This window comes from Mustela erminea, chromosome 16 (genome assembly GCF_009829155.1).
Source record: "Mustela erminea isolate mMusErm1 chromosome 16, mMusErm1.Pri, whole genome shotgun sequence".
Taxonomy (NCBI): domain Eukaryota; kingdom Metazoa; phylum Chordata; class Mammalia; order Carnivora; family Mustelidae; genus Mustela; species Mustela erminea.
The window spans coordinates 58,925,238-58,952,711 of NC_045629.1; the positions used below are offsets into that span (position 1 = coordinate 58,925,238).

Below are 27,474 nucleotides of genomic sequence, written 5' to 3' on the forward strand. Positions count from 1 at the left end.
TGAAAAGCCATAAGCATCATTCTAAAGAGTTCAAACCTATTAGCTACTTGTGGTGAGGGACAACAGAGGGTTTTAGAAATAAAAGCCCCTGTGATAAGACATACAATTTAAAGCAGTGACTTGGGTGGGGTGGACTTCAGGGAATCTGGACTAGAAACTAGCCTACTTCAAAGGTCATAGCAACATCCCAGATAAAAATGGAAAATGATCCGTATCCTAGAACACTTGGAAGAGCATGAAAAAATAGATGCAGGAGAACATTTTGTAGTTAAAAAGCAACAGAACCTTTTTGTGAGGATAAGATGTAAGAGGGCACAGAATGAGAAGGGTTCTACTTGGGGGTGAGTAAATGGCAAAGACATTAGCAAAATTAGGAAATGAGAAGAATCAGGTTGGTTAACATGTTGGCATAAGGATGAGGGGAGAGAAAATAATGGAAAGGATGTATTCTGTGTTTTGCTTTTATTTTCCCCAGAAAGAAATAGCTCCCTTTTTTAATAGGTTCTGTTTTAGACATACAGTGCATGCAAAGCTTTTGGGAATAGTTTGCATAAACATCTTGCATTAAATTACACAACTATGTTAATGTACTGTGTCAACAAATGTTTTATCTGGCTTTCAAACTAACACAATTTTAGGAAAGACATTATCTGAAATGACATCTTGTTATTGTTCACTTAGAGAAAGCTCATTTTCCTTTTTGATAAAGAGTTATGTACAACTAAATCACACCTTAGTCCAGGTTAAAAGTTAATACCTTATTTCTACCTTATTTTTCAGGGACTCAGAATATTTATGTAAAAGTTCGAAGTAATGGAATTTTTAAGATAAACATCAAATAGTACTTTTTAGGGCCTGAATTTATTCTTTATATATCAATACCACAGTAAAATAATGGGAGAGAATATACCTTAGGAAAATTACATACCAAAAGCTTTGTTAATAATTATATTCAAGAAAGACCACAAAATGTCTGTGTACACTCTAGAAGAGTTGAGAATGTTGAAACCCATGCCTCCTACTACAGGGAATTTACATATCTGAATAGCATAAAGCCCCAAAATAGGGTCCATTCCTCAAAGTTATTTTCCCTTTCCAGACCATATGACATTTTCAAAGTGCCACTACATTTTTGAAAGAGAAAGAAAGTTGCAACAATATTCAAACTGAAGAGAAGTACTGCAATTCTGAATAAAATAAAATAATTTACAGTTTAATATTTTCTTTTATATTTGCATCACTTTTTCTCTTTTTTACTTGCTAAGGGCAAGACAGTGTGTCATATTTATTAGAAATATGACAACAACCAAGCACTGTACAGGGTTGGTACATGGAGAATCAATATTTTGAAGAATGAGATTATTTAAAAGGCTATCAAATGTATCAATGTATAATCCTGACAATGCAAAATTCAAAATGCAGGAAGTGTGCCTAATGTACAGAATCCACTGTACTTTCTTATGATGTCTGGAGTAATAAAGGAACTACATGAAAATGAAAATGAATACATTACCCAGTCTTTGTAGTCCAAATTGCCCATAATCTTTGCCCTGAATAAATCCTTGAAATACATAAGTAGCTCCATCAGGCTCAGCAGAAACCTAAAAATATTTATAAGGTTGATTAAATCTGAAGATTGGACACAGCTATATTTTCCCAGCCTTAATAAATATTCAGTTTTACTCTCAAATGAATGTTATGCAAAGTTCCTAACTCTGTATCTTCCTCCTACGTAAAACATAGCATACTGTGTAAATTTGCCATCGTTAAAAGCAAAATCAAAATTTTCACTTTTAAGTAATTAGGATATTAGAAAAAGGGGGTTGTTATTACTATAATGATGTAGAGATTTCTCTTAGGCTAAGATACCTGCTGTCAAAAATAAAGGACAATGATATGATGAAAGAGAATAAAGCAAATGATCAATTAAAAATTAAAATATAATAGGATGCTTGGCTGGCTCAGTCATTGGGCATCTACCTTTGGTTCAGGTCATGATTCCAGGGTCACAGGATAGAACCCCACATCAGGCTCCCTGCTCGGTGGGAAGCCTGTTTCTCCCTCTCCTACTGTGTTCCCTCTCTCTCTCTCTCTCTGTGTCAAATGAATAAATAAAATCTTTTAAAAAATTAAATATAATAAAACCATACTTTGTAGATTTTATTCCTGTTTAGCATGCATGCCCTCCTTCTCTCTTTCTCACCAATCTTTCCATCTCATTGAGCTTAGTCCTGTGACTTGCTTTGGCCAATGGAATGTAGGTGGAGTTAACAAGAAGTCAGTTCTAAGCCCACACCTTAAGAGGCATGTTTCCATTATAATAAGTGAAATAAACCAGTCACAAAAGACTACATATTGTATGATTTCATAAATAAGAATATCCCAAACAGAGACATCCATAGAAACAGAACATGGATTTATGGTTGCTTAGAGTTAGGGTGGAGATAAGGGATGGATGGGTAGGGTGATAGCTAAAGGATGTGGAGTTTCTTTTTGAGGTGATAGAAATATTCTAAAATCAACTGTGGAGATGGTTACACACTTGCAAATATACTAAAAACCACTGAATTGCATACTTTATATGGGTGAATTATAGGGTATATGACTTATATCTCAGTGGAGATGTTTAAAACACATTATCCCTCAGAGCTTCTGACATCTGACAAGAGAATATGCTGTGGGTAGCTTCTGCCTCTCCAGGCTGGGCCCCAGAATAAGATACCTAAAGCAGACCTGAACTTGCTACCACTTGCCTCAAGTGGAACCCACAACTAACTTTGACTCTGAGATTTTGTGATTTTGTCTAATGTTGTAAAAGCTGACTATAACATGCATGTTGCATGTATATAAAATCCTATATTTAAGAAATACATGTGTACTGTGATTTTGTCTAATGTTGTAAAAGCTGACTATAACATGCATCTTGCATGTATATAAAATCCTATATTTAAGAAATACATGTGTACTGTGATTTGATCTCATAAACAAAACAGAAATAGATATATTTCAGTGTTCTTGTTAACTAGTAATGTGAATTGGCTCTGGGTTTATTTTACTTAGTTACCAGAGTCCTGTACATTATTGTAAAAGTTGTAAAGCACCTAGAATCCTCACCCTAAAAAGCAAACTATCATACCAATCTATCCATAGCAGCCTGGCATGTCAGAAGAAGTGATTTATTCCTTATTATCAGACATCATATTCTGGTCATGGTCATTTTTAAAAATGAAATCCTCCACAAATGAAGAGCTCAAACTCTAATATTTAAATGAATGAATTCATTCTGTTTGCTTCCTAGATGAAATAATACAATTACACAATTTGAGTGCATTGAAGACATGAGTTAGTTTCCAACTCCACGAACACTGGCACAGATAGAGAAATAAGATAAACATTTTTTTTCCCCCCACTCAGGCACTAAACTTACTGAAGCCTATGACCTACTATCTTCTTTCCCTCTAGGTCTTCCTTGTAAAAGAAGACTTGTTACTTCTTAGGATATAGTCAGAGCTCTCCTGCTTGTTTTTTAGGAAAGACTCCAGGGGAATATGTGAATAGAAGATTTGTTGCTTCCAACTCCCAATTTAGAAACTCCATTCACATAAGTGGCTGAATAGGACAGGGTGATTCCACTGTGAAGCTATGGTAACCATTTTCCACATGAAGTCACTTACGTAACTTCCTTTTCATAAACAACTTTATAAAATATTCTAAGTATTTTGTAAAGTATTCTAAATCTGTTAAATTTAGATTAAAAAGCTTAAATGTAATGGGCATCCTTAATTTTTCTGATGCATTTCATAAATCACCTAAATAGGTCTTAAACAGTGGATCCAGACAAAGAATGAATTATAGTTTATCCAGATTTATTTATCATAGTACTGACCATAGACAAATAGATTCGATGAAACCACTAAAAAACTATATGGCCCTCATACACGTAAATATTACAAAAGTTAGCAAAATTCATCAGAATCCAGTATTCTTAGGTTTAACATTCTAGATTACTAAGTATTTACACTGAATTTTTTTTTCAAAATAATTTACCCATAATAGTAATCTTGCCATTTTATATGTGCATGTGTATTTATAATTAGCTAAATTTAGAAAATTATCTTTTTCTGGAATCTTAATGACAAATTATAGCATAAATTGGTTATTAAAATCAGCGGTAGACATTTAAACAACTATACTTACAAAGCCATCCATCGCCCAATTGTCCTCTTTCATTTTCTTCACAGAAGCATGAGTTGGTACTTTAATAAGGTAGATATGTAACATCAGGCGAGCTTCCTGGCTTTTATATACCCCTGTAAAATGTAAGGACATTTTAGTCTACAAATTTTGTAAATAATTATGCTTCATTTTATTATCTTTAACTCCTTAAATATATCATGTAATACATGTCATAGAAAAGAAATCAAACAAGGCCAAGTTGAGACCAGCTTCATCCATAATGCTTTCCACAAATCCTACAAAATATGTTAATCCCTCAGCAGAAATTCTCAATTTAAGTCTTAATTGTGGGGTTAAATTACCTATGCTCTTAAAATTAAGTATTACTGTTCTTACTAAAATCATTCCATGATATTGTAAACAAAATAACTTCTTCTCCCAAAGAAATTTAAAATCTTTGAAGATATACATCAAGTGTTAAAATCCCTGATAATTTTCTTAATAATGAATTGGGTGCCAACTCTGAAAGAATATTCTAGGTTCTACTGGAGCCACAGAGAAGAATATATATGTGTCTAAAGATAGAATGCTTAAAAGCATTTCCAATGAAGTAGATGTTAGTCACATGTATATCCAACAAAACACATTAAAAAAAATATAAATAAGAGAGCAGAAGAGAGAAGGATCATTTTACAATGGAGTGATCAGGAAATGCTTATTAAGGGAAAAAAAGCATTCGGACTGGGTCCTAAAATCAAGTAGGGTCTTTAGTTTAAGTAGGTAAATATAGATAATGGCATAAAAGAGAAAAGCAAACATATATACAATGATTTTTATTTTTTTTCTTAAACAGTGAGTATCCTAAGAGTAGGAATAAGCTGGAATATAAATGTACTTAGGGGAATAATAGGACAGAAGTCTCTAAGGAAAAATTTTGTGATTAATTTATGGTTGAAATTTGACTCATGCATTCATTTACTTAATCTTTCGCCTGTGTAATAAGGTGTCCTAAGAATATGCTGAGAATACAGAGATGACACATAGTCATCTAAAGTAAGTTACAGTTAACAGAGAAAGACATAAAAGGGATAAAAAATAATATTGTTGGGAAAATGTTACAGTTGATTTACATAGAGACAGTGATAACAAATTTATTTATGCCAGTTTTTCTATATTTGTAGGAATTTATTTTGAGATTTTTCTAGATTAGATTAAGCATACACTTATTTTTGCAGGCTCTTATAGAAAATAAAGAAAAACATTTTCTCAAAGTTAAATAAATCAGTATCATGATTTAAATGAATTTATTTTGTTAATAGAAAGCTTCTTTCAATTTATATTACTGTAACTGTATATAGCTTTTTAAATATAATACATATTAGTTTCTGACACTTTTACTTTGGGCTTAATGGAGAATCATTCCCTAATTTAAATTCACTACTTAGACAATATTCACTGAGGCTTATTTTGTTCTAGATGCTTTTCTAATTTCTGAGGTATAGTAATGAAATAGAGGGCAAAGAGCTTCCCTCTTAGAACTTATACTGTTGGAGTATAGACAAGTAAATAATGTCATATCATGTCATGTATTACCATATTATACTATAAATAGTGAAAAGAAGAAAGTGAAACAGAATAAGACTAAGAGTTTATGTCTTTGTTTGTAATGAGAATATTACTTTAGATAGGGTCATTGGGAATACTGCTGATGAGACGACATTTGAGAAAACATCTGAATGTCAGAAAAAAACAGAAGAAACACAATGGGGGAAATGCGCCCTACATCAAGGACACAGAAACTTGAGAAGGCTGAGCAGTTGGATAGGTTTCTGGGTCCCTTATGCTTCTTTAAAATAGTATAGCTCTACCTTTTCTGTCTTCAGTTATGGTATACACTGAAATATTCTCATTTGAAGAAAGGATTTTGTGCCCATAAAATAGGTTGTAAGTCATTGAGCTGGTCTCTTTGGTGTTACGAGAATACAGAAAAATTCAGTTATTCCAACCAAAAGTTCTTTTCTATTTTATGATGCCTCATTCTAGCTACATCAAAATATTCATGAACGAGCTTATTTCAAAATCAGCTTTTCATTTGTGTAGTAATATTCATGTATCCATCCAAAAATCAGAAAGCCTTGTTTCTGAATAAATTATGAATGTCATTAAAATGTAACAAATATTTCACAGTATAAAAATCACTAATAAAAATGATAAAATGATGGAGGCAAAGGCATGAAGGCATCGTTTGCTATTCTTTAATGTGATACCTGAAAGCAGAAGTTCCATGTTGCTATTACTGAGTGTAGCATTGACTCTCCCAGTGGAAGCATTGAAACTAGTAACTGTCAAGGTCATAGGTTGTTTCCTTCCTTTGAAATTGTAAGATCCTTTCCATATATAATTTTGGGCAAACACATCATCAGGAACTGTGAAGAGATTAAAGACACATATTAATTTTATGGTGCCCTATAAATATAAACAATAAAAAGTAAATTAATACATATTAGTTTATTGAATAATGAAATTTTGCTAAACACTCAATAATGTGAAATGTGTATTATAAAGTGAATTCTTCATATACATGTTTCAAGTTTTTTGGAATAAACCAAAACTGCAATAACCTATATTTGTACTCATACCTGAGTCATCAATCAAAGATAGACAGCACCAATTAAAGACACAAGGCTTATATTCAGAACCAGCTAAACATCAAATATACTTATATTTGGTCTCCTCCAGTAACATCTTTCAGAAGAAAAACAAAATGATTTTACTGAGCCACGTCAGTCTATATTTAAGTCCCAAGAGGCCTGCTTTTCTTCTGGCAGTGTGAGTAGATTTATGCAGGAAGAGCATAGAGTTAAACCTCCCTCTTGCGGAATAGCACTTAAAGACTGTTAGGAGGGATGCTCCTTTGTCCCCTTTACAGAATACTGAGGCCAGTTATTTTAGTAATAGATGCTTCTGAGGAAGAACAGGGCTCCACCATATTGACAGCTTTGAATTTACAGGTATTTTTAGAAATAAAGGAATTGTCCCTAGAATTGCCCAACTCTCATGGGAGAAAGATGAATTGTGGTAGAATCAAATAATATCCTAAATGTTATAAAACTCTCATCTAAAGAAGGAATGCTCTTTATTTTAGATATAACCACATAAGGCATTATATTTATATAAATTCATTATGTAATTTATCGTTATACAAGTCAAGGATGGCAAAGTCTACTCAGATTCTGAAAAAAACCTAAGAGAAGCTTCCATTAATCATACACATCACAATAAAGTACATCTCCAAAAAGCAACAATTCCAGGGAGCTATGCCTATTTGTGCAAATGAGTAAATGACAGAATAGGGGAAAGCCTTTTTTTTCCTAACAAGGTACTGACAATTTGTCACCTGGTCTTCACTACACACATCACACTTCGCATCGCCAGATAGTAGAGACTGGGGTTACATTCTCTGTGTTCTGCTCAGTAAACTAAAAGAGCAAAACTCCTGAAGACAGAAAAAACAAAACAAAACAAAACAAAACCCCCCAAAAAACCATGAAATATAAAATATGCTGAAGAGTTCAGTTTTTACTGAATATTTCTACACATGTGTTGTTCTATGGTAATTCAACAGCAATACAGTTAAAGGGTTAGAGCTGCAAGCCTGGAGTTAGGATCCTTGTAGTAAAGTCTGTCCTCGGGTGCCTGGGTGGCTCAGTTGGTTGGGCGACTGCCTTCAGTTCGGGTCACGATCCCAGGGTCCTGGGATCGAGTCCCGCATCGGGCTCCCCCTCCTCTCTCTGCCTACTTGTGTTCTTTCTCCCTCTGTCAAATAAATAAATAAAATCTTTAAAATAAATAAATAAATAATAAAGTCTATCCTCTGCAATTTATAAACTGTGTGGTTTTGCATAGATTACTTAACTCTCTAAACTTGAATTTCCTCATGATTAAAATGAGGTTAACTTAGAGTTGTTGGGAAGAGTAAATGAGATAAGGAAAGTGAAGTGTTTAGCTACGTGTTAGCTGCTACTATTACTACTACTACTGCTGCTGCTGCTATTATTCAGATAAAATAGGAAAACTGTGGATCTTAGAGCTTACTACATAATTGCTAATAAAATATATATTTAGCAGACATGTAGTTAGTAAAATGAATGGTCCATAGTCTGGTTCGGTGACTCTGCTAAGTCATCCTTAGAGTGGCACTCCCTCCCCAAACTTCCAACTGCACAGCTATGTACGCTATAGGCGAATGTTACTCTATGTATGTCTGAAGGAGTCTTACTGAAACTTTGATACAGTGAATGAGTAAAAAGCCCTGGATCTGGTAAGCATGTGAAAGTTTTTACTGAAAGAAAAGTGTACCTAAAACAAGTTTGTAGGAGAGAGTGACAAGCTATATTGCCCTGCACTAAATAGGTTCTCAGTCGCGCAGGAAAAAGCAGGAGCAAGAGAGAAAGCTATTCTAATGGCAATGCCTTGCAAATAGTAGACAGTAAGTAAGTGCTGTTGTCTGTCTGATTGTTTATTTCCACCCGGACTGGACTGTGATTACTCTTTGCTATCTCTGAACCTTTAAAGAAAACCTATTACATCTGCTGATCTTATCCATAGTCCTTAGGGGAATTAGTGTTGGTTGAAGAAGGTGAAAGTGAACCTTGACAGCAGGAGAAAAGAGCAATGGAAAGAACCAGATAGTGGCCACCGCCAAGTACATAACATCAGGTTTAATCACTGTTGTGGAAGGAAATGTTTAACAACTGGGTCTTCTGAAAAACAAACAAAACAAAACAAACAAAAAAGCTGATGGTTCAGCCTTTGCTTATTTCTATGGTGTAAATATTACCACAGTAGCAGATTTCAAAGTTTTACCAATATGACATGGCTGAATGCAAAGTTTGGGTGAACGCGCAGAATTGTCTGCGATGAACCGCTCTCTATCTGAGGCTCAAACACGCCACTACTGCCCTCTACCTTTTGAGAAATGCAACTCAGGTTGGGCAAAACAGGCACCATCTGGCCATTTCCATTCCCGTGTACAATGGGAATGATCATACGTCTTTCCTTTTTTTTTTTTTTTTTTAATTTTTTTTATTTTTTATTTCCAGCATAACAGTATTCATTATTTTTGCACCACACCCCGTGCTCCATGCAATCCGTGCCCTCTATAATACCCACCACCTGGTACCCCAACCTCCCACCCCCCGTCCCTTCAAAACCCTCAGATTGTTTTTCAGAGTCCATAGTCTCTCATGGTTCACCTCCCCTTCCAATTTCCCCCAACTCCCTTCTCCACTCTAAGTCCCCATGTCCTCCATGCTATTTGTTATGCTCCACAAATAAGTGAAACCATATGATAATTGACTCTCTCTGCTTGACTTATTTCACTCAGCATAATCTCTTCCAGTCCCGTCCATGTTGCTACAAAAGTTGGGTATTCATCCTTTCTGATGGAGGCATAATACTCTATCCCCAGGGGTACAGGTCTGTGAATCACCAGGTTTACACACTTCACAGCACTCACCAAAGCACATACCCTCCCCAATGTCCATAATCCCACCCCCTTCTCCCAAACCCCCTCCCCCCAGCAACCCTCAGTTTGTTTTGTGAGATTAAAAGTCACTTATGGTTTGTCTCCCTCCCAATCCCATCTTGTTTCCTTTATTCTTCTCCTACCCACTTAAGCCCCCATGTTGATCATACTTCTTTCTATTGTTAGGTCTATTTTGATATTTAAATATGAATGTGAGTCTATCAGTTCTTTGTAAATTCTAAAATGTCATCCCACTCTCTTTGATGTGGGTATCAGTAAAGTCTAAAATGTCATGATCCTTCCTTTCAAGATGTCTGATTTTTTTTTTAAAGATTTTATTTATTTATTTGACAGAGATCACAAGTAGGCAGAGAGAGAGAGAGAGGAGGAAGCAGGCTCCCTGCAGAGCAGAGAGCCTGATGTGGGGCTCGATCCCAGGACCCTGGGATCATGACCTGAGCCGAAGGCAGAGGCCTTAACCCACTGAGCCACCCAGGTGCCCCTCAAGATGTCTGATTTTAAACTTTACTTCACAGGTTGCATAGTATTGCTTCAAGTGTAGTATCATGCTCTTGACTGATAAAATCGCCAAATTTCATTCTTGTTATTTTGGAGTAATCTAATCACAGTGACTCGTGATTTTAAATTAAATGTTTCTAATGTTTTCCCATTGAAAGTAGCATTTACTCTGAAGTTTTATCAATCATTTTTTACTGAGGTTGAAGAAATTCCTTTCCTTTCTAATTTGTTAAGTCTTTTAAAGTTATAAATAGGTGTTGTATTTTATCAAATATTTTCTGTGCAGGTATTGTGCTGATTAAAACTATTTGCATTTTAATTTCTTAATGTCACAGATTATTTTTAAGGATTATTTAATATAAAAATATCCCTGCATATCTATCATCCAATTTGAATCCAATTTGGTTCTGACATGTCAGCTTTTGGTTTTTCTGTTATACTATGATTTTGGATTTGATTTGCTAAGATTTTATGTAGGATATTTTCATCTGTACATCCTGAGTCAAATAAGCAGACTTGTAATTTTCCCTTTTGTATAATGTCTTTCTGAGTTATTAGAATTATATTGGATTCATAGAATGATTTTTTTCTTTTTTTTTTAGAGAGAGGGAGAAAGCATGCATGAGTGGGAGCTCTGGGAAAAGGGCAGAGGGAGACAGACTCTTAAGAAAACTCCTGCTGAGCATGGAGCCCCACATGGGGCTCCATCTTATGACCCCAAGATAATGACCTTGAGATCATGGCTCTGAGATCACAACCTGAGCTGCAAACCAACAGTCATACATTTAACCTACTATTTATTTACTTATTTGACAGAGAGAGCGATCACAAGTAGGCAGAGAGGCAGGCAGAGAGAGAGGAGAAGCAGGCTCCCTGCTGAGCAGAGAGCCCAATGTGGGGCTCAGTCCCAGGACCCTGAAATCATGACCCGAGCCGAAGGCAGAGCCTTAACCCACTGAGCCACCCAAGCGCCCCTGCAAGAGACTTTTTTTTTTAAATAAAACGAGATAATCCATTCTGTTCCTCTATAATTTGGCAGAAATCAGGACCTGGTTTTTCTCTGTAGAAATAGTTTTAAACTCCTAATTTATCTGTTATAGGGTCATTTAAGTTTTCTTTTGCTCTGGTAAAATATTCTTTTTAGTAATTTGTCCATTTTTTAAAAAAAGTTGACTATTATTGATAGTTTTCCACAAATGTAATTATAATTGATTTAATCTACTCTCTATGTGGTTATGTTTATATTTCCTTTTGCTATATTATTTAAATTTTGTTCTATTTTTTGATCAGTCTTGCCAGAAATATTCTACTTTTTCTTTTTTCCAAAGAACTACCTTTGGCTTTGTTGACCATCGCATCCTTGAGGGGGACTGTTTTTTCGTTTTTATTATTACAATGACTTTCTGCTTTCTTTTTGGTTATTCTGTTTTACTGTAGTACATATCTTCTTAATAGGACTACTTAATTCACTAAGTCTGAGGCTTTCTACTTTTCTAATGTAAGAATTTAAAAGTATAAATTCCTTGAATAACTTTGCTTTTGATACAGTCCCCAAGTTTTGATATTTAGATTTTCAGTACAGTTAAGTTCTAGTATATTTTTTCTTAAATTCCTTCTTTAATTTATGAATTATTCATAAGTATTTGTTTTTAATTTCCAAGCATTCAGAATTTTTTTAAAAATTTACCTTTTTTATTGATTTTTACTTACATCATGGTGAGATATCAGATCTGAAGAATAACTTTGCTGTGGAATTTATGCATTTTTATTTATTACTTAATATATGATCAGTTGTTATACCTGTCACATTTGCCTTTGAATAAAATATGTATTCTATAATTGTTTGATATAGAAATATATATATATATATATAAAATATATGTATAATTGTGTTGTTCTTCCATATTCTTTTTTATTTCTTTTTGCCTGCCTATTTATTGGTGGGATAGGTCATGTTTTGTCCAGGAAAGTCAGGTTTTACATTTGATATACTGGAGTTAGTACTTAAACACCTATCTGCTACTAGATAAAACATCTCCTTTGGAAAATTCTGCGTTGATAGACCACTGTGGTTTTCTGACTCCATTGCTAAACTTTCTTATGTTGACGTAGTCTTTGATTGCCCTCATGGCATTCAGTCTATTGCCACTGCATGTAGAATAAATCAGTGTTTCAGACTGATTTTTCTTTTGTGGGTATGCCAGTTTTACAGCATGTACCTTGAGAACTTCTAAACACAACTAAAATTAGGAACTAACACTGCTCCTGGCTTAAAATAATGAGACCAAATCTGTCTTCAAGTTACAGATTAAATGTTTAATCTTTATCTGTAGCTTTTAATTTAAAGATTTTATTTATTTATTTGTCAGAGAGAGAGAGAGAGTACACACAAGCAGGCAGAGTAGCAGGCAGAGGCAACAAGAGAAGCAGGCTACCTGCTGAGCAAGGAGCCCGATAAGGGACTTGATCCCAGGATCCTGGTTTCACGACCTGAGCCAAAGGCAATGGCTTAACCAACTGAGCCATCCAAACATCCCTATAGCTTTTAATTTACATCATATAAATAAAATATGGACTAATACTAAAAAAAGGAGCTCATACATACTGAGGTCTTACTATGGGCTAAGTACTTCACATTTCATTTTCATGAAATTCATTTATAATAGTCTAATCCCTGTTTCTTTTCATAGATAAAGACATGGAGGCTTAGATAAATAAAATAACTTACCAAAGTCATAGTGTAGTGGATGTGTAACACGGCAATTACATTAAGGCTGTAGGACTGAACAGCCCATGTTTTTAATGACTAAATTTAAAACTTTGGTCTTTAAATCAGTAAACTATAACTAAAATTGCTGAACTTTTACTTTCATATCAAGTGTATTTTGTTCCCTTTTTAAAAATCTATATTCCAAGCATCTCATTTTTTGTTTAAATGTTTTCAATAAAGCATTGCCAATATAGTACAGTCAATTTCAGATACTCCTGGGGGTATTTTATAGAGAGAACTATAAGCATTATTTTTGGAATATTAACATGTCTCAGAATTACATTCCTTAAAATTCAACATCTTAAAATAAAAATTTTCAAATTCCAAATAGTTAAATTCATGGTTTTCCCATACTGAATATATATTTTTCTAAATAATGTTTATTTTGTCAATAAAATGGTTGATCACTTCATAGAAATCATGACTTCTAGGAAAATAACTGAAATCACTAACCACTTAGCTTTGGGCTGGGTGTTCCTAGTGCAGGTCTTGGATCTTTCACCAGTATTTTGGAACCAGCTACGGAAAAAAAAAAAAAGTAAAAGGTTTATAAAAGTTAATATAATTAATAACACACAGAGTGATGCATTATCAATTTTAATCTCTGACATATCGCATAGTTTTCTCCAAAATGTCCAATTCATCCTAACATCTCAGTACCTATTCAACACTTCCACTGTACAGCTAATGACTTCAGTAATTACTCCATTATAATCCAGTGGGACAAGGGAAAGATTAGTGCTGCCTTATCATATCAGGATTCTCTTTCTTATTTTAAAGAATATGTAAACCATGTAAATCAACCTGTAAACAGTTGATTGCAGCATGGTTGCTGAAGGCTAAGGGTATGTTCCTTTTGCACAAAGGCAGAAATAATTTGGTAGGATGTGTTTCAAAATAAAAATTTGCTAAGGTGGTCCATGGTGTTATAAGAAATTTCATAAAATCAAAACTAAAGAGTTAACCTAGATCCATCAACAGATGAATGGATCAAGAAGATGTGGTATATATACACAATGGAATACTATGCAGCCATCAAAAGAAATGAAATCTTGCCATTTGTGACAACATGGATGGAACTAGAGCGTATCATGCTTAGCGAAATAAGTCAAGCAGAGAAAGACAACTACCATATGATCTCCCTGATATGAGGAAGTGGTGATGCAACATGGGGGCTTAAGTGGGTAGAAGACGAATCAATGAAACAAGATGGAATTGGGAGGGAGACAAACCATAAGTGACTCTTAATCTCACAAAACAAACTGAGGGTTGCTGGGAGGAGGGGGGTTGGGAGAAGGGGGTGGGATTATGGACATTGGGGAGGGTATGTGCTTTGGTGAGTGCTGTGAAGTGTGTAAACCTAGTGATTCACAGACCTGTACCCCTGGGGATAAAAATATATGTTTATAAAAAATAAAAAATTAAAAAAAATATAAAAAATTAAAAATAATAATAATTAAAAAAAAAAAACTAAAGAGTTAAAACTAAGGTTTTAAGCCAAACCAAAGGTGGTTCAAAGCAGGGAAATCATGTGGGTTGCTAGATATGACTGCAAAGTTATGGGAGCTATGACATTCAGTGCTTGTAGATTGTAAAAAGGCAGATCTTTTTCTGAAGGACTATATAATGTCTTTCAAAAATTTTAAGGGAAATAATTTGGGTGAACTGCACTCTTACTCTAAGACAGAGAACAATTTGGAAAGAAAGGGACATTGATACAGGCAGAGAAGTGAGGAGGCTCCTACAGTAGTCCCCATCTAGAGATAATGCTGAGTTAACCTTCTATAGTGGTGATGATAAACAGCAAAGTGGATAGATAAAAAAGTTATTGAAGTTCTGTTGGATTTAAATGGACTTTTAATCTTTCAATCTCATGAAAAATTTAAAATAAACCAAGTAGTGTTCTTGCTAAGAGAAGAGAGAGAACATGTTTCAAAAAGAAGGTTGTTAACATTCGTGACTGCTGCAAGAGAAATGGAATTAAAGGGCTGGAAAGAAAGGAAAAGAAAAAGGAAAAGGAATTTATTGATGACTTTATCATGAATTCTAGAAAAACTTCCTTATTTCCGGTTGTGAACACCTAAGTCTTTTTTCTCTAGTAAACTCACTACATTTTATCCAGAGGGGGATTGTCCTGATAAAGCAGCAAGAGAAGTAGACACTTCACTATATCACCCTGGTTGACTAACAGATTGGGAGGTGGGCTCCATTTAAACCTGACAATCAGACTCTTCAATAGTGTTTTCCTGACCAAGAAGTTTTGGCAAAAACTCTTCTAAACCAAAAGTTTGCTGGGAGCAATTTCCCCTACTGTGGTAGGTTGAATAATGGACCTTAAAATTCAGGTTTCCTGAGAATCTCAAATATGACCTTTTTTGGAAATAGGATCTTTGAAGATATAATTAATTAGGGTTCCTCAGATGAAATAACCTTGAAATCTAGTGACTGATATCTTTATAAGTAGGGGAGAGGACAGAGATAAACAGGAAAGGGAGTAGATGGAAGTAGAATGAAGATAGAAGTAGAAATTGGTATGGAGCAGCTATGAGCCAAGGAACGCCAAGGATAGCCAGAAGATGCCAAAAGTTAGGAAGAGACAAAGCATGGTTTTTCCCTAGAGACTTCAGAGGGTGCATGGATCTATCAACACCTTGATTTTGCGCTTCTGGCCTCCATAACTCTGAGAGAATAAATTTCTGCTTTTTTAAGTTATCCAGCTTGTGTTGCTTTGTTACAACAGCCCAGAAAACTAATACACCCACCATGATAAAGTAACTAGAAGAAGAAATAAAGAAGGAAAAAACAGAACATGGAAAAGAATTTATAACAGGATCTCAATAATAGCTCTGTGCTTCTGAATGAAGAAGTGCCTGCCTTTGGAGTTGGCTAACCTAATCTGAGTTGAGTTTTTGTCTCTTGCATCTTAGGGAGGCTGACCTCGTAGAATAGCTTCTGTTAGAAGCTTCTATAATGAAAACTTACCTTCACAAACAGGAACTTTTCCAGTCCAGGTGTTATCAGATCTACACACTCTATGTTCTGTTCCACCTGCGAGGAAGAAGCCAGGCTGGCAGGTATAAATGAGTGTATAGCCATGAGACGGAAGGTCCATTCCTACTACATTTGCATGAGCAGGAGTTTCTGGTTGTTTACAGCTGTGGGCTATATTAAGAAAAAAGAAAAGTATGCATTTTTTATAGGCATGTTAAGAAAATTTTGAGATGAGAGTCAGAATATATATTAGAGGCACGTTAATGACTTTATATAAATATACCTTTGCATGGTTATTCTAATTAATCAAGGAAAATATATCAATGTCAATATACATATGAATTTCATAGGCTAACATGTTCTAAGCAGTCATCTGTGGAACATGGTAGATGTTAAAAGGGAAGCTAAATAGGGGAGACCTACCAGGGATAATTAAGCTCATAAGTGTACACTATATTACTATTCTAGAGAGTCTCAATAGTTATTAACATTTTAAAGGATCTAAGAAGTCCTGTAGTTAGATACCTTTCAAAGTTTGTCAAGCTCAGATTTTCTACACCAATTTATGAAATATTATTTTATTTTTTTTTTTCATGTCTATTTTAAATTTTTAAAATATATTTTAAATATATTTAAATACATATTTATATATAAATATATGATTTATAAATATAAATAATATATAAATATATTTATAAATACAAATATATATTTAAATATATTCATTCAGTATATCACTCTGACATTAATACTTGTTAATGTAGAAAGTATAATTCAATAATTTTTTACAGGTGGAATTTTCTGGCCATGTTTTGGGTTCTTAAGTACTAGTATCTTTTCATTGTCTTAACTTCTGGCTCCTTTTCTTCAAGCTGCCTTCCACTTTCGATTTGCTACCTCTATTCCATTTTACTCATACTTATGCCACCTCTTGACTTGACCCCAGTTTCACTGTTTTGTCTTATACATAAATACCATCCCATTATCATAGACAGATACTGCAAGAAATATTCTCCCTAAATCAGAAAACATTTCTGATCATTTTTTGTTCATGGATATGGGTACTTAAAAGTTTGTCTCTGAAAAAATTATTCTGTATAAAAATGTGCTTGGAAAAAAAATTCCATTTGTTTCCCAGTGGAGATTATACTTCTGCAGAGGTATAAATAAGAGCTAAGATTTTTTTTTAATATTATGTGATAAATATTGTGTTACATGTTTTATGCTTAATATAATTCCATTAATGATATTTAATCCTATGGAGGAAATATGCTAAGTATAAACACAAATAGTCTGCCTCTACTACATCCTTTTTGGGGGGGCAGGAAGGGGAAGTTTAATTAATCCTCACATTATGCACAGGTAGAATTAAGTTAATCCTTATATTATGCACATAGTAGAAGATCTGAGATGCTTTCAGTAATAACTCTTTTTAAATCATCATGTCCTTTATAGAAGTCATCAAAGAACTTTGGTTTACTATGAAATATCTAGTTACATGTCACACAGGTTCTAAAGGATGCACGCCATTGAATTGCTTTTAAGGAATTTTGCCATATTAAAATATCAGCCAACCAGGCATGTGAATGACTTCTCAGTGGAGTGTTCTGTTGCTTTTCAGAAAGCTGCATGTCCACAGGGGGCTCCCGTGATCATTTCAGTGGTTCTGAACAAGGCCAGAGTAAATTCACAGGACTTGTTTAGACTTCAGCAAATCCTGATGAGTATTTCTACTCCTGCTTACTCTTTATTGTTTTTCCCCAAGGTGCTCAGGATTTTAAGATAGGAAAGAAGATAAAAAGCAGAAAGTGGGAGGGAAAGAGGGAAGTAATTCACCAGCTGAAATGGACTTCTAACTGTAAGCCAGAAAAGACAGCTTCATGACCTTGGGCTTTGTTCTTTAACCCGTAAGGCAAGCTTAGGGTCAGTGCATATTTAGAAGCTCCAGGAAATACTGAAGTGGTATTTAAATTTTTGGTCAAACTATTCATGTGTATTTCCTTTCATGGATGTTTCTATCTTTCCTCAGAATCTCAGAGAGTCTCACAAGTAATAAAGGCTTAAGAAGTACTAAATTGGAGTCTTTCATATTTCAGCATACCTTTGATTCGTAGGTTCAGATCTCTGAATTGATGAACTAATAATCATCTAAAATTATCAGATGACCAAACTGAACACAATTATAAGAACCTTGCAAAAAAAAAAAAAAATTGTGCTTTGTGCCTTCTGACTTCTTTAGAAAGAATGCTCCTTAATGGACACTGAGGTCATGATATAGTTATAAACTTATATACATAAATTATGATTAATCATAATCTAAAAAAATCCACATAAAACATCTTTTGTGTAGATACAGATTTACTTCCCACTTGTAAGAAAAAAAATATAAATTCCTATATGTGTATGATTTCTTAGCCACGATACTTACGTATGCACTCAGGCTGAATTCCACTCCACGTGAGGTCAGGAAGGCAAGTGCGTGTTGTAGACCCTTGGAGAAGGTGTCCTTTTTTGCAATGGAACTGCACAACACTTCCTACCTATAGCAAATTACAGAGAAACATACCAATGCAGCTTCAAATATGGCAACAATTAGAAAAAAACCATGGATAAGAAAATGCTTTCAAAAGAAATTCTTCACGGTAGAAGCTGGAAGGAAAACATATTTAAAACTGATTTAAAATAAAATTGGGAGGAAATCAAGACTGAAGAAAAAACATATCTCTCTCTCTCTCTCTCTATATATATATATATATCACCATCAAGTATCTGAGTGTTCAATGCATGCATAGGTGCCTTTTTCACATCAGTTTGAAGAAAATATGGGAGATATCAAAAGGCCAATGAATTCATCTAAACACAAGACAGACAGGTAGATTGTTAAATAAAGATAAATAGATAAAGATGGATGAAGACAGAGAAAAAAGATAACTAACAACATAAAAGGCAAATGAATATGGAAGACAGTAAATGCAGTATGAGATTAGAATCAAAGGCATTTAGATGCAAAGGTTGTGATTGTAACAAATATATGCTGGAAGACATGCAATTTGAGCTAAGCTTTTAAGGATGTGAATTTTGATAAATGCACAGAACATGGTTTTCAAAGTGAGGTCCCCAGACCGGTAACCTCAGCATCATTAGGAACTTTTTCAGAAATGCATGTTTTGGGAACTTATCCCAGACCCACTGAATCAGAAACTCTGAACGGGGACCAGCAGTCTGTGTTTTAACAAGCCCTCCAGGGCTTGTTAAATGAACAATAAAGTTTGAGAACAACTGATATAAAAGTAGAAAAGATAAGAACATGGTGAGAAAATGTATGATGGTTAAAATACGTGTCATATAGTTTAGAGAAAAGTACATTTGATTGGTTGGCATGAAGAGTTCACACAGTGAGCTGGGACTTTAGGGGTTTGGGGGAGGGTAAAGTGGGAAGCAGTGAGCTACAACAACAGCAAAGTAGACCCCAGAGCAATGTGTATGTGGCTTTAACTCTGAAACTGATCTTGCTTGAATAAGTTATATCCCCTCTTGGAGACTTAATCTGTAAATAAAGATGTTAATATTACTTGTCTTGAGATTTGTCTTAAGCATTAAATGAAATAGGACATATAATCTGCTCAGTTCAGGGATGGCACATAGGTTTTAAATAAATTCCAACTTCAATTATTAAGTCAAAGATAAATGTAGGAACAGTTTCTGAAGGGTCTCAAATGGCAGGCTAAGGCATTTGAAATCGTTTTATAATGAAAACATAAAGTTACTAAAACTCTCTGAGAAAGTAAAATCTGTGTTGAAAATTAAATTAGCCACTGCGTAAAGAAACTACTAAACAAAAGGAATGACCAGCAGTAATTATAATCATGAAGCCAGCACTACCCTATTAAATTTGAAAGAATAAAAGCTGAATTAACCTGTGGCAGTAGACTTGGGAAGGATGTTGTTTACTCAAACTACGATTACAAGAAGAAATCATCAGGGTTTATTAAATGATTACTGCTGGAGGACAAGGTGAGGAATATTTAGTGTCTTCCATCTCAGCGGTCCCCAGTAACTAGAGTCTCAGAATGATCAGTAATCCTCTTAACACATTTCACAAATACCCTGTTTCCTTCCTTCTCAGTTAGTTCCTACTCCTACCTCCCAGAGCAGTAGGAGACCAAGCTTAAAGTGACAGAATTGGACCCAAGATTCCATTTGGACCTTGAGAGTGGCTAAATGCTACCATTTCTCATATTCTCACTATTACCCAGAGCTACGCTATACCACAGACTCTCCATTCCCTGTCACTCTCTCACAGCAACCTTTATTCTTCCAGTTATTTTACACTGTGTCTTCCAAGACACCCTCATGATAGCTTTGAGGAGATCTCTTATGCCCTTGACAACCCATTTTGCCCAGGGCCACTACACTGCTCAACTCCAGGAGCTCTGTTCACCCTGTATTCAACATAAATGAAATCCTTCAAATTGTGCTCCAGGGCACACAGTTCACATACTCTGAAGTTATGCAATATGACATTGTATGTTTTGGCTTTCTCATATGGACTAGATTATATGACTGATCATGTAAATTTGGCAGTTCTGTTCTTCAGTCAAACCAGTTTTACAAAACCCATTACCTCTACCAATCCAGCAATCCTACTTTACCGTAGACCTCAGTTAATGGTTGCCATCTTCTACCCATAAATCTCCACGCATTCAGGTACCAACAGATATTGATCATTTTACTTCCTAAATCTTAAACTGTCCCCCTCTGTCTCTCCACTTATATATCCCGCTTTAGTCCTCAATATCTTTTCTACAGGTTTGGTTCTCAAATTTTAGCAGATACCATAATCAGGAGGACTCACCAGAACACAGATAGATGAGCCTCCCTTGAAAGTTTTTGATTGGGTAGATTTAGGGGACACTATTTCCAACAAGTTCTTAAATCATACTGCTGCTGCTTGGTCAGCAATGACATTTTGAGAACTACTGTCATAATTACAATAATCATAATTATAATTATGATAATCCTCTAACTTGTTTCCATTATTCCAGTGTTGAACACATTAAATTTATTTTCCATATAAAGTCAGAGTGATCAAAATAAATAAAATCTTAGAATCTTTAAAAAAAAAAAAAAAAAAAAAGAAGGGGCACCTGAGTGGCTCAGTGGGTTAAGCCTCTGCCTTCGGCTCAGGTCATGATCTCAGGGTCCTGGGATCGAGCCCGGAGTCGGGCTCTCTGCTTGGCGGGGAGCCTGTTCCCTCCCTCCTCTCTGACTGTCTCTCTGCCTACTTGTGATCTCTGTCTGTCAGATAAAGTCAGAGTGATCAACATGGAAGTATGACCTTAGCATTCTCCTTCTCAAAATCTTTACTATGATAAAATTACATTATGTTAACTTAACAGATAAAAGCCCCTATAACCTGACCATGGGCATCTCTCTCGCTTCATCACTGACCATTTACTTTTACTCAAATTGTGTTCATATATTACTGAATTTTTGTAATGCCCTTATGCATGCATATTTTCATGCTGTTTGCCCTGCATAGAATGTCTTTCCCTGATCTTACCCTAAAAGATTTATCTTAGACATTTCTAGAAAGACTTCCCTACAGCAACAGATTGGGAGAACTTTCTTTTATGTGCTCCCTTAGCAACTTTCAAAGTTGCCAATGTTATCATCTATCCTATGAAATCACCCACATATCAGAGGTTAGTTTCTCTAGACTAGGGACTATGTTACTCACCCGTGTGCACAAAGAACTCTTGAAAATCTTAGATCTACTGAAGGAATGAGGATGAATAATTTAGTGACAAATGACAAAATCATTTGATTACTTAACTTAAAAAGACTTAACGTGTCTATAGTCTCTTTCTTCCTTCCTTCCTCCCTTTCTTTCTTTCTTTCTTTCTTTCTTTCTTTCTTTCTTTCTCTCTTTCTTTCTATGTAGTTAGAAAACCCAGTTTACTTGAGAACAGTAGAAAAGACCAGGTAGTATCTTAATTTCCTTAAGACAAGTTTTCTCCTTATAGGCATTCTGGAATCTTTGGGTTTTGTGGGTCAAAGGACCAGACTGTTTTAATAGACAGGCCCATATTCAGTGCTGTCTGTAACCTCATATTTCAGTGGTCACCTGTCCTACAGAACATTGAACTTGTTCCCCAAATTTAGTATAAAGGGTAGTTTGAAAAAGAGGTCAAAGTGCCCAAGCTTCCAAACTTCCAGGCATATCTTATAAAATAGCATTTATCATTCATTTTACCAACTCTCTCTGCCAAATAAAGGACCCAAAAGGATAAGGGTTAACTGCCAGTGTCTTCTCTCCTCAAATCAATTTATTTGCAATCCTGAGCAATCACTGAGAAACAAGGTAGGCAAGAGCTTAATCCAGTAGAGTACGGCCGCCAATAAAAGGTTTTTCTTTCCCATCAACCTACATCCAGATAGAGGGTGCTCTAGGAGCGGTTTCCTGCACGGTTTGTGTCCTTGGTCATAGTGCAGAGGATTCTGAGAAGCTGTAGGAATAAGCAGGCACAGATTCAAGTCCTGGCTTCATCTCCATCGTGGAAAGGGACTGTACTTCATGGGGCAGAGCCTTATTCCCTGTACACCACCTGGACAGAGCCCACGGAGAGTGACTTCCCAGGAATATCCACATTGGTACACGTCTATAGTTTCTTAAACAAGAGTGATATCCCAGCCATATTTATATAGGAAGCTAAATCACTGTTTATTCTTTGAAGGGTACATTTGGGCTATTTCATTAAGACTTGATGTTAGTAAGATATAAGAAATATGTTGGATTACATAGCCTTTTTTTTCCACTTGTAAGACTTTTTTTCCTTGTTTATTTCTATAAACTTTTCCAAAGTCATCATAAATACTGCTTTAGATATTAATCAGATGCCAGAGAAGTAAGATCTATTTAAATGTGTTTTATCTATTTTTTCAAGTTCACAAATAACTATGTACTAACTATTTTTGTCAGAGTCACAAATACTTATACTAAATATCTAATATACGTAGAAATTAACAAATTTAATAATTGATTAATTTTTTGTTCAGTGTTTATTACAGTTAAATCAATTAGCAAAATTTTCTCCAAATATCAGTGGACTAATAAATGCCTTTCCAGTTATAAGACCACTTAATATTATGTTTTACATATAGTTGTTCATCCTTTCCAACTTGTGATAAGAGGTCCTTCTGATTCTAAATTAGCTTCTAACATGCATAATATAATTTGATTATTTGTAGAAACAAATAATTTTCCTTTATCTAATTCAAAAAATTTGTGGAAAATAATTCATGTACAATTTCCACCAATAATTGCCAATAAAAGTGCTCTGTTTATATAACTAACTATATATAATGCAAAAATATTTAATATTATTTTTATATCAGGAATTAAAATTTCTCTATTTTGTTTTAACTGTAGCCAGTGTTTGAATAAAAATCACTTTAAGTTGGACCCAATTAGTGTGTTTTGTGCAAAAGCATTATAAAATTATAAGACATGTCTATTTAGTAAATATAATTTTTATCTTTTTAAACTACTTATTTTTTATTTCTTTATTTTAAATGTTATATCTCAGTTCTTAAGCCATGAAGCTTAGATAGCTAATCAAGGCATAATACACATTTTGTATAAATTTAGAATATTCTAAGTAAGATCTTTCTCTTTCATGATATTTCATAGCAAATGACTTCTGCTTTCCTAGTATTTTCATCATTGTATTTATTTGTGTCTGATTTTTAACATCACATACAAAATATATTTAATATATATTTATGTAGCATATATATATTTTATGTATATATATAAACCTAAGGGTTCCCAATTTATATACTTCCTCTGTAGTATATTTTAACAACCATTTTTTATTTGTATTTTTTACTATGTGTTTACACTAAACATTTTACCCAAGAAAAAATGAAGTAGCTTCTAATAAAAGGCATACATAGATTTTTATTAATAAAACGATGTAGAAAAGCAGGATCATAAAAATGAAGGGAGAAAACATACACTTAAGATAAGACGCAAGGAAATTTCACTGAGCATCAATATCAGCCCTGAGGTTGCTGGCTTAGAAAAATTAAGTTTTATGATATCCTATGAGTTTATATTAAAAACTATCATATTTTAATTAAGAACACTTGATTTATGTTTTAAAATTCATGTCATGGTCATCATTTAAAAGCAATCAATCACTATGTGGCATATTTGTCTCATTCAATGTACTTATGTACTAATGGAGTTTATAATCTGAAAATCATACATCATCACCATCTTTATTTTGGTAGCGCTAAAAATCTTACTGTTCAATGTCTTGGCATTATAGATCTAGAGTCAGATTAAAAACATTTCATAACTATAATAACTTTAATGTAACATACCCTAACTCCTAATGATGTGTCCTCCAAACTCACAGCTCAATTTAAAGAATGATAGAGCAGTCAGTGAAATACGTATGTCTGGCATTTACTCCATAATTAATCTAGATGTTGGATCAATCATTTTGACAGCTACTTCCTTCACTACCAATCTATCTTTAGCCAAACATTATTCCAGCTTACAATATTTTGGATATAACAGAAATTACTTTGAGTACTTTTTTCAAAATGAGAGTTTTTGTCATCTCTAGCAACAGGTAATAATATCTATGTCCAAAAATCTATGATATAAATCTATATAGAAAAAGGGTGAATAAACATATTAAAGAAAAAAACCAAGAAAATGATTTGAGTGCTTGTGTAATTCCTAACCTTCCCCTTTCTCTTGTCCCTCTCAGAAGTCAACTTCTTAACAGCTATAATTTTATTTAAGCCACTGTTATCACCTGATCAAATCAGATGTAGGTACAAAAGTTGAGACATTCTGATTCTCTCTCTAGAAATCTGGAACTGAGATTAAGACAATTAATTATTTTCTTTATGTGGCTGAAAGATAAATAGAAAAATGCAGCTTTTGTTATATAGCCAATTTCCAAAAGAAAAAACAAAGTAGGCAAACAGAGTAGTGGGAAAGACTGAGTCCTACTGTCCAGTTGCTAGATCCTGGGCTTGATAGGTCTTTCCTAGATCCCTTTCCTTGAGGTCTTTGACAAACCTGCACATGGCTTGTAATGCTTTTAGACTTAAGCTATCTCAAATAGCTTCTCTTAACTTTCAAGCAAAAGTTTTTCTCAACTGGGGCGCTTGGTTGGCTCAGTGGGTTAAGGTCTCTGCCTTCGGCTCAGGTCATGATCCCAGGGTCCTGGGATGGAGTCCCACATTGGGCTCTCTGCTCAGCAGGGAGCCTGTATCTCTCTGCCTGCCTCTCTGCTTACTTGTGATCTCCATCTGTCAAATAAATAAATAAAATCTTAAAAACAAAAGTTTTTCTCAACCAATAAAAATGGTTTTTCCAGAATTCTATTTGGAATGTACCAATACATTAATATCAGTTAGGATTACATAAACTTTTAAAATTTCCATTGGCTCCATACAGTTTTAGTAAATATATTTAGTATATATATACATATAAACACACAAACTAATCATATGCATGTAAGAAAGCTGAAGTCCCTAATTTAACATAATCAGTATATCATTTGTCCTTTTAAAAAAGACTAATGTAATTATATAAAATTTATCATATTTGAAATTCTAGTCTATTCATATTTATCTGAGTAGAATATGATGATCCAATGCATGTTTATTGTCAAATAATATTTTTTAGAGTTAGATTAACTTTGGGATACCTTTTTTTAATGGTTATGATAGAATTCTTATAATGCAGAATAAATGATTCTATTCATTTCATTGGATGACTGTACTAAATTCATTCTTACCCATTTCCATTCTCATTATTTCAAAGGGTATGTATTAGAAAGGACTCACACTCTTCAGAAAATCACCTGAATCAGTGCACAAACACTTAACATCACAATTCTGTGTTCTCTCAGGATACTGTCACTGATTGCTTGGTCATCAAAGCCAAGTCATGTTCTGTTCCAGTTTCTTCATCTATATGATGAGGACTAATTCTCTTTAATGAGTTGTCCATTTTTCAGGATTTAGATCAATTGATAAAACATTTAATAAAGATATGAATCTAAAGTTTTCTGAAAACACCAATATAGTGGAGACTGAGACACCTTTTTTTATACTTTTGTATTATGTAGACAGCCCTGAGGCAAACTGGGAGAATTGGAAATGCTACCAAATCAATGTTCATACTGTGCCTGAACTGTAGATAAATGGAAACTATTTTTAGCAACAAAAATATGGCACCTTTGATGAATACTTCCTTTAGAAATTGATGTTTTTCAAGTTCCCACTGAATTTCACACAAAATAGTAGAATTTAGAAAAGTCTGCAACATAAGGCAATTGGGTAATGAGTATATTGGCTATTTCCTCATGGGGTGAGTATGCACTTTGGCTCCCTTAAGGTCCCTGTAATGAAAAACTTGCTGAATCTCTACATAAAATCTAAATTAGAAAAAGAGAAAATAAGAAAGTCAGCCCCACATGACTGGGCATGCTGAAGAATTCCAATGTAACAATCCAGCAATTGTGGATAAATTACTTTCTCAGAAATTTCCCATGTCCGTGGAAATATTTAAAAATACTTTAGTATTATACACACATTATAAGATAGACATATTTTAGTCTAATTGCTTTGTTGAATAACCATATTTTTATATGTTTGCAAAATAAGCTCTTTTATCTTTACTATTCCTCACTCTCTCACATCCACCTTTAGAATTTATCCATTCATTCCCTCATTTCTTCTTACTTAGCCCTCTCTTATGTTCTAGCTATTACTTATGGATTTTCCTATGCTCACAGCTGTCTTCAATTTTTCTTTTGTTTTATTGTTATGATCAGTTAGGCTCTTTTCTTAAACCATATTTATCTTCTCCTAATTTCCTTTTACTTCCAAGCTTTTGTTGCCTTTTACCCTTTTTTATACAGTTATGAATACAGATATAAGCATGTTTTCTGTTTCTACCAACACAATTATATGCACATGAATCAAAGAACCAACACAATTATATGCACATGAATCAAAGAAGCCTTTCGATCTAGTTTTATACTGAGTAGAAATATTTTTGGGAGTACTCACTTGAAAACCAAATGTATTGTTCTGAGATCCATGCCTTGGGACTCCTGGATTTTCACATGAGGTACGGGTGGGTTCTAAAAATGAAGATTATAAGCATAATATTCCTTTAAAATTTGTAATGTTATTTAAATGTATATTTCTCACATACAAAACAATTTTGAGTGATCTGGAGCTTAATGAAAAGGACTATGGGTAATAATAAAGAGTATAAATCTAATAGCATCTTCCCATGGACAGAAGCCTGCTAATCTCATTCAGGTGTACTGTAATTTACACAAATTATGCAATTCTTGAAATCTGAACCCTTCTAATATAAAAGTATAACTGATATCCAACTTACTCTGTGGATAAAAAAAGTTAAGGAAAAATGAAGGCTATGAAAAAA

General features: G+C 34.2%; 1 protein-coding gene and 1 non-coding gene across 6 annotated transcripts in view; both read right to left on the reverse strand.

Moving 5' to 3' along the window:
* The window catches only part of CSMD3 (CUB and Sushi multiple domains 3), a 1,246,643-nt gene that overhangs the window by 7,158 nt on the left and 1,212,011 nt on the right, over positions 1–27,474 (reverse strand). For all 5 annotated transcript variants that reach the window (XM_032316321.1, XM_032316320.1, XM_032316319.1 and 2 more), the window contains 7 exons: positions 27,090–27,163; positions 18,412–18,523; positions 15,975–16,154; positions 13,446–13,511; positions 6,444–6,602; positions 4,198–4,310; positions 1,514–1,601 (listed from right to left, as the gene is read on the reverse strand). In XM_032316321.1, the coding sequence (XP_032172212.1) occupies positions 1,514–1,601; positions 4,198–4,310; positions 6,444–6,602; positions 13,446–13,511; positions 15,975–16,154; positions 18,412–18,523; positions 27,090–27,163 (792 nt within the window). The remainder of the gene's footprint in view (positions 1–1,513; positions 1,602–4,197; positions 4,311–6,443; positions 6,603–13,445; positions 13,512–15,974; positions 16,155–18,411; positions 18,524–27,089; positions 27,164–27,474) is intronic.
* Positions 22,438–22,638, reverse strand: LOC116575602. Its single transcript, XR_004279861.1, has one exon. It is a non-coding gene; the product is annotated as a small nucleolar RNA SNORA73 family (small nucleolar RNA).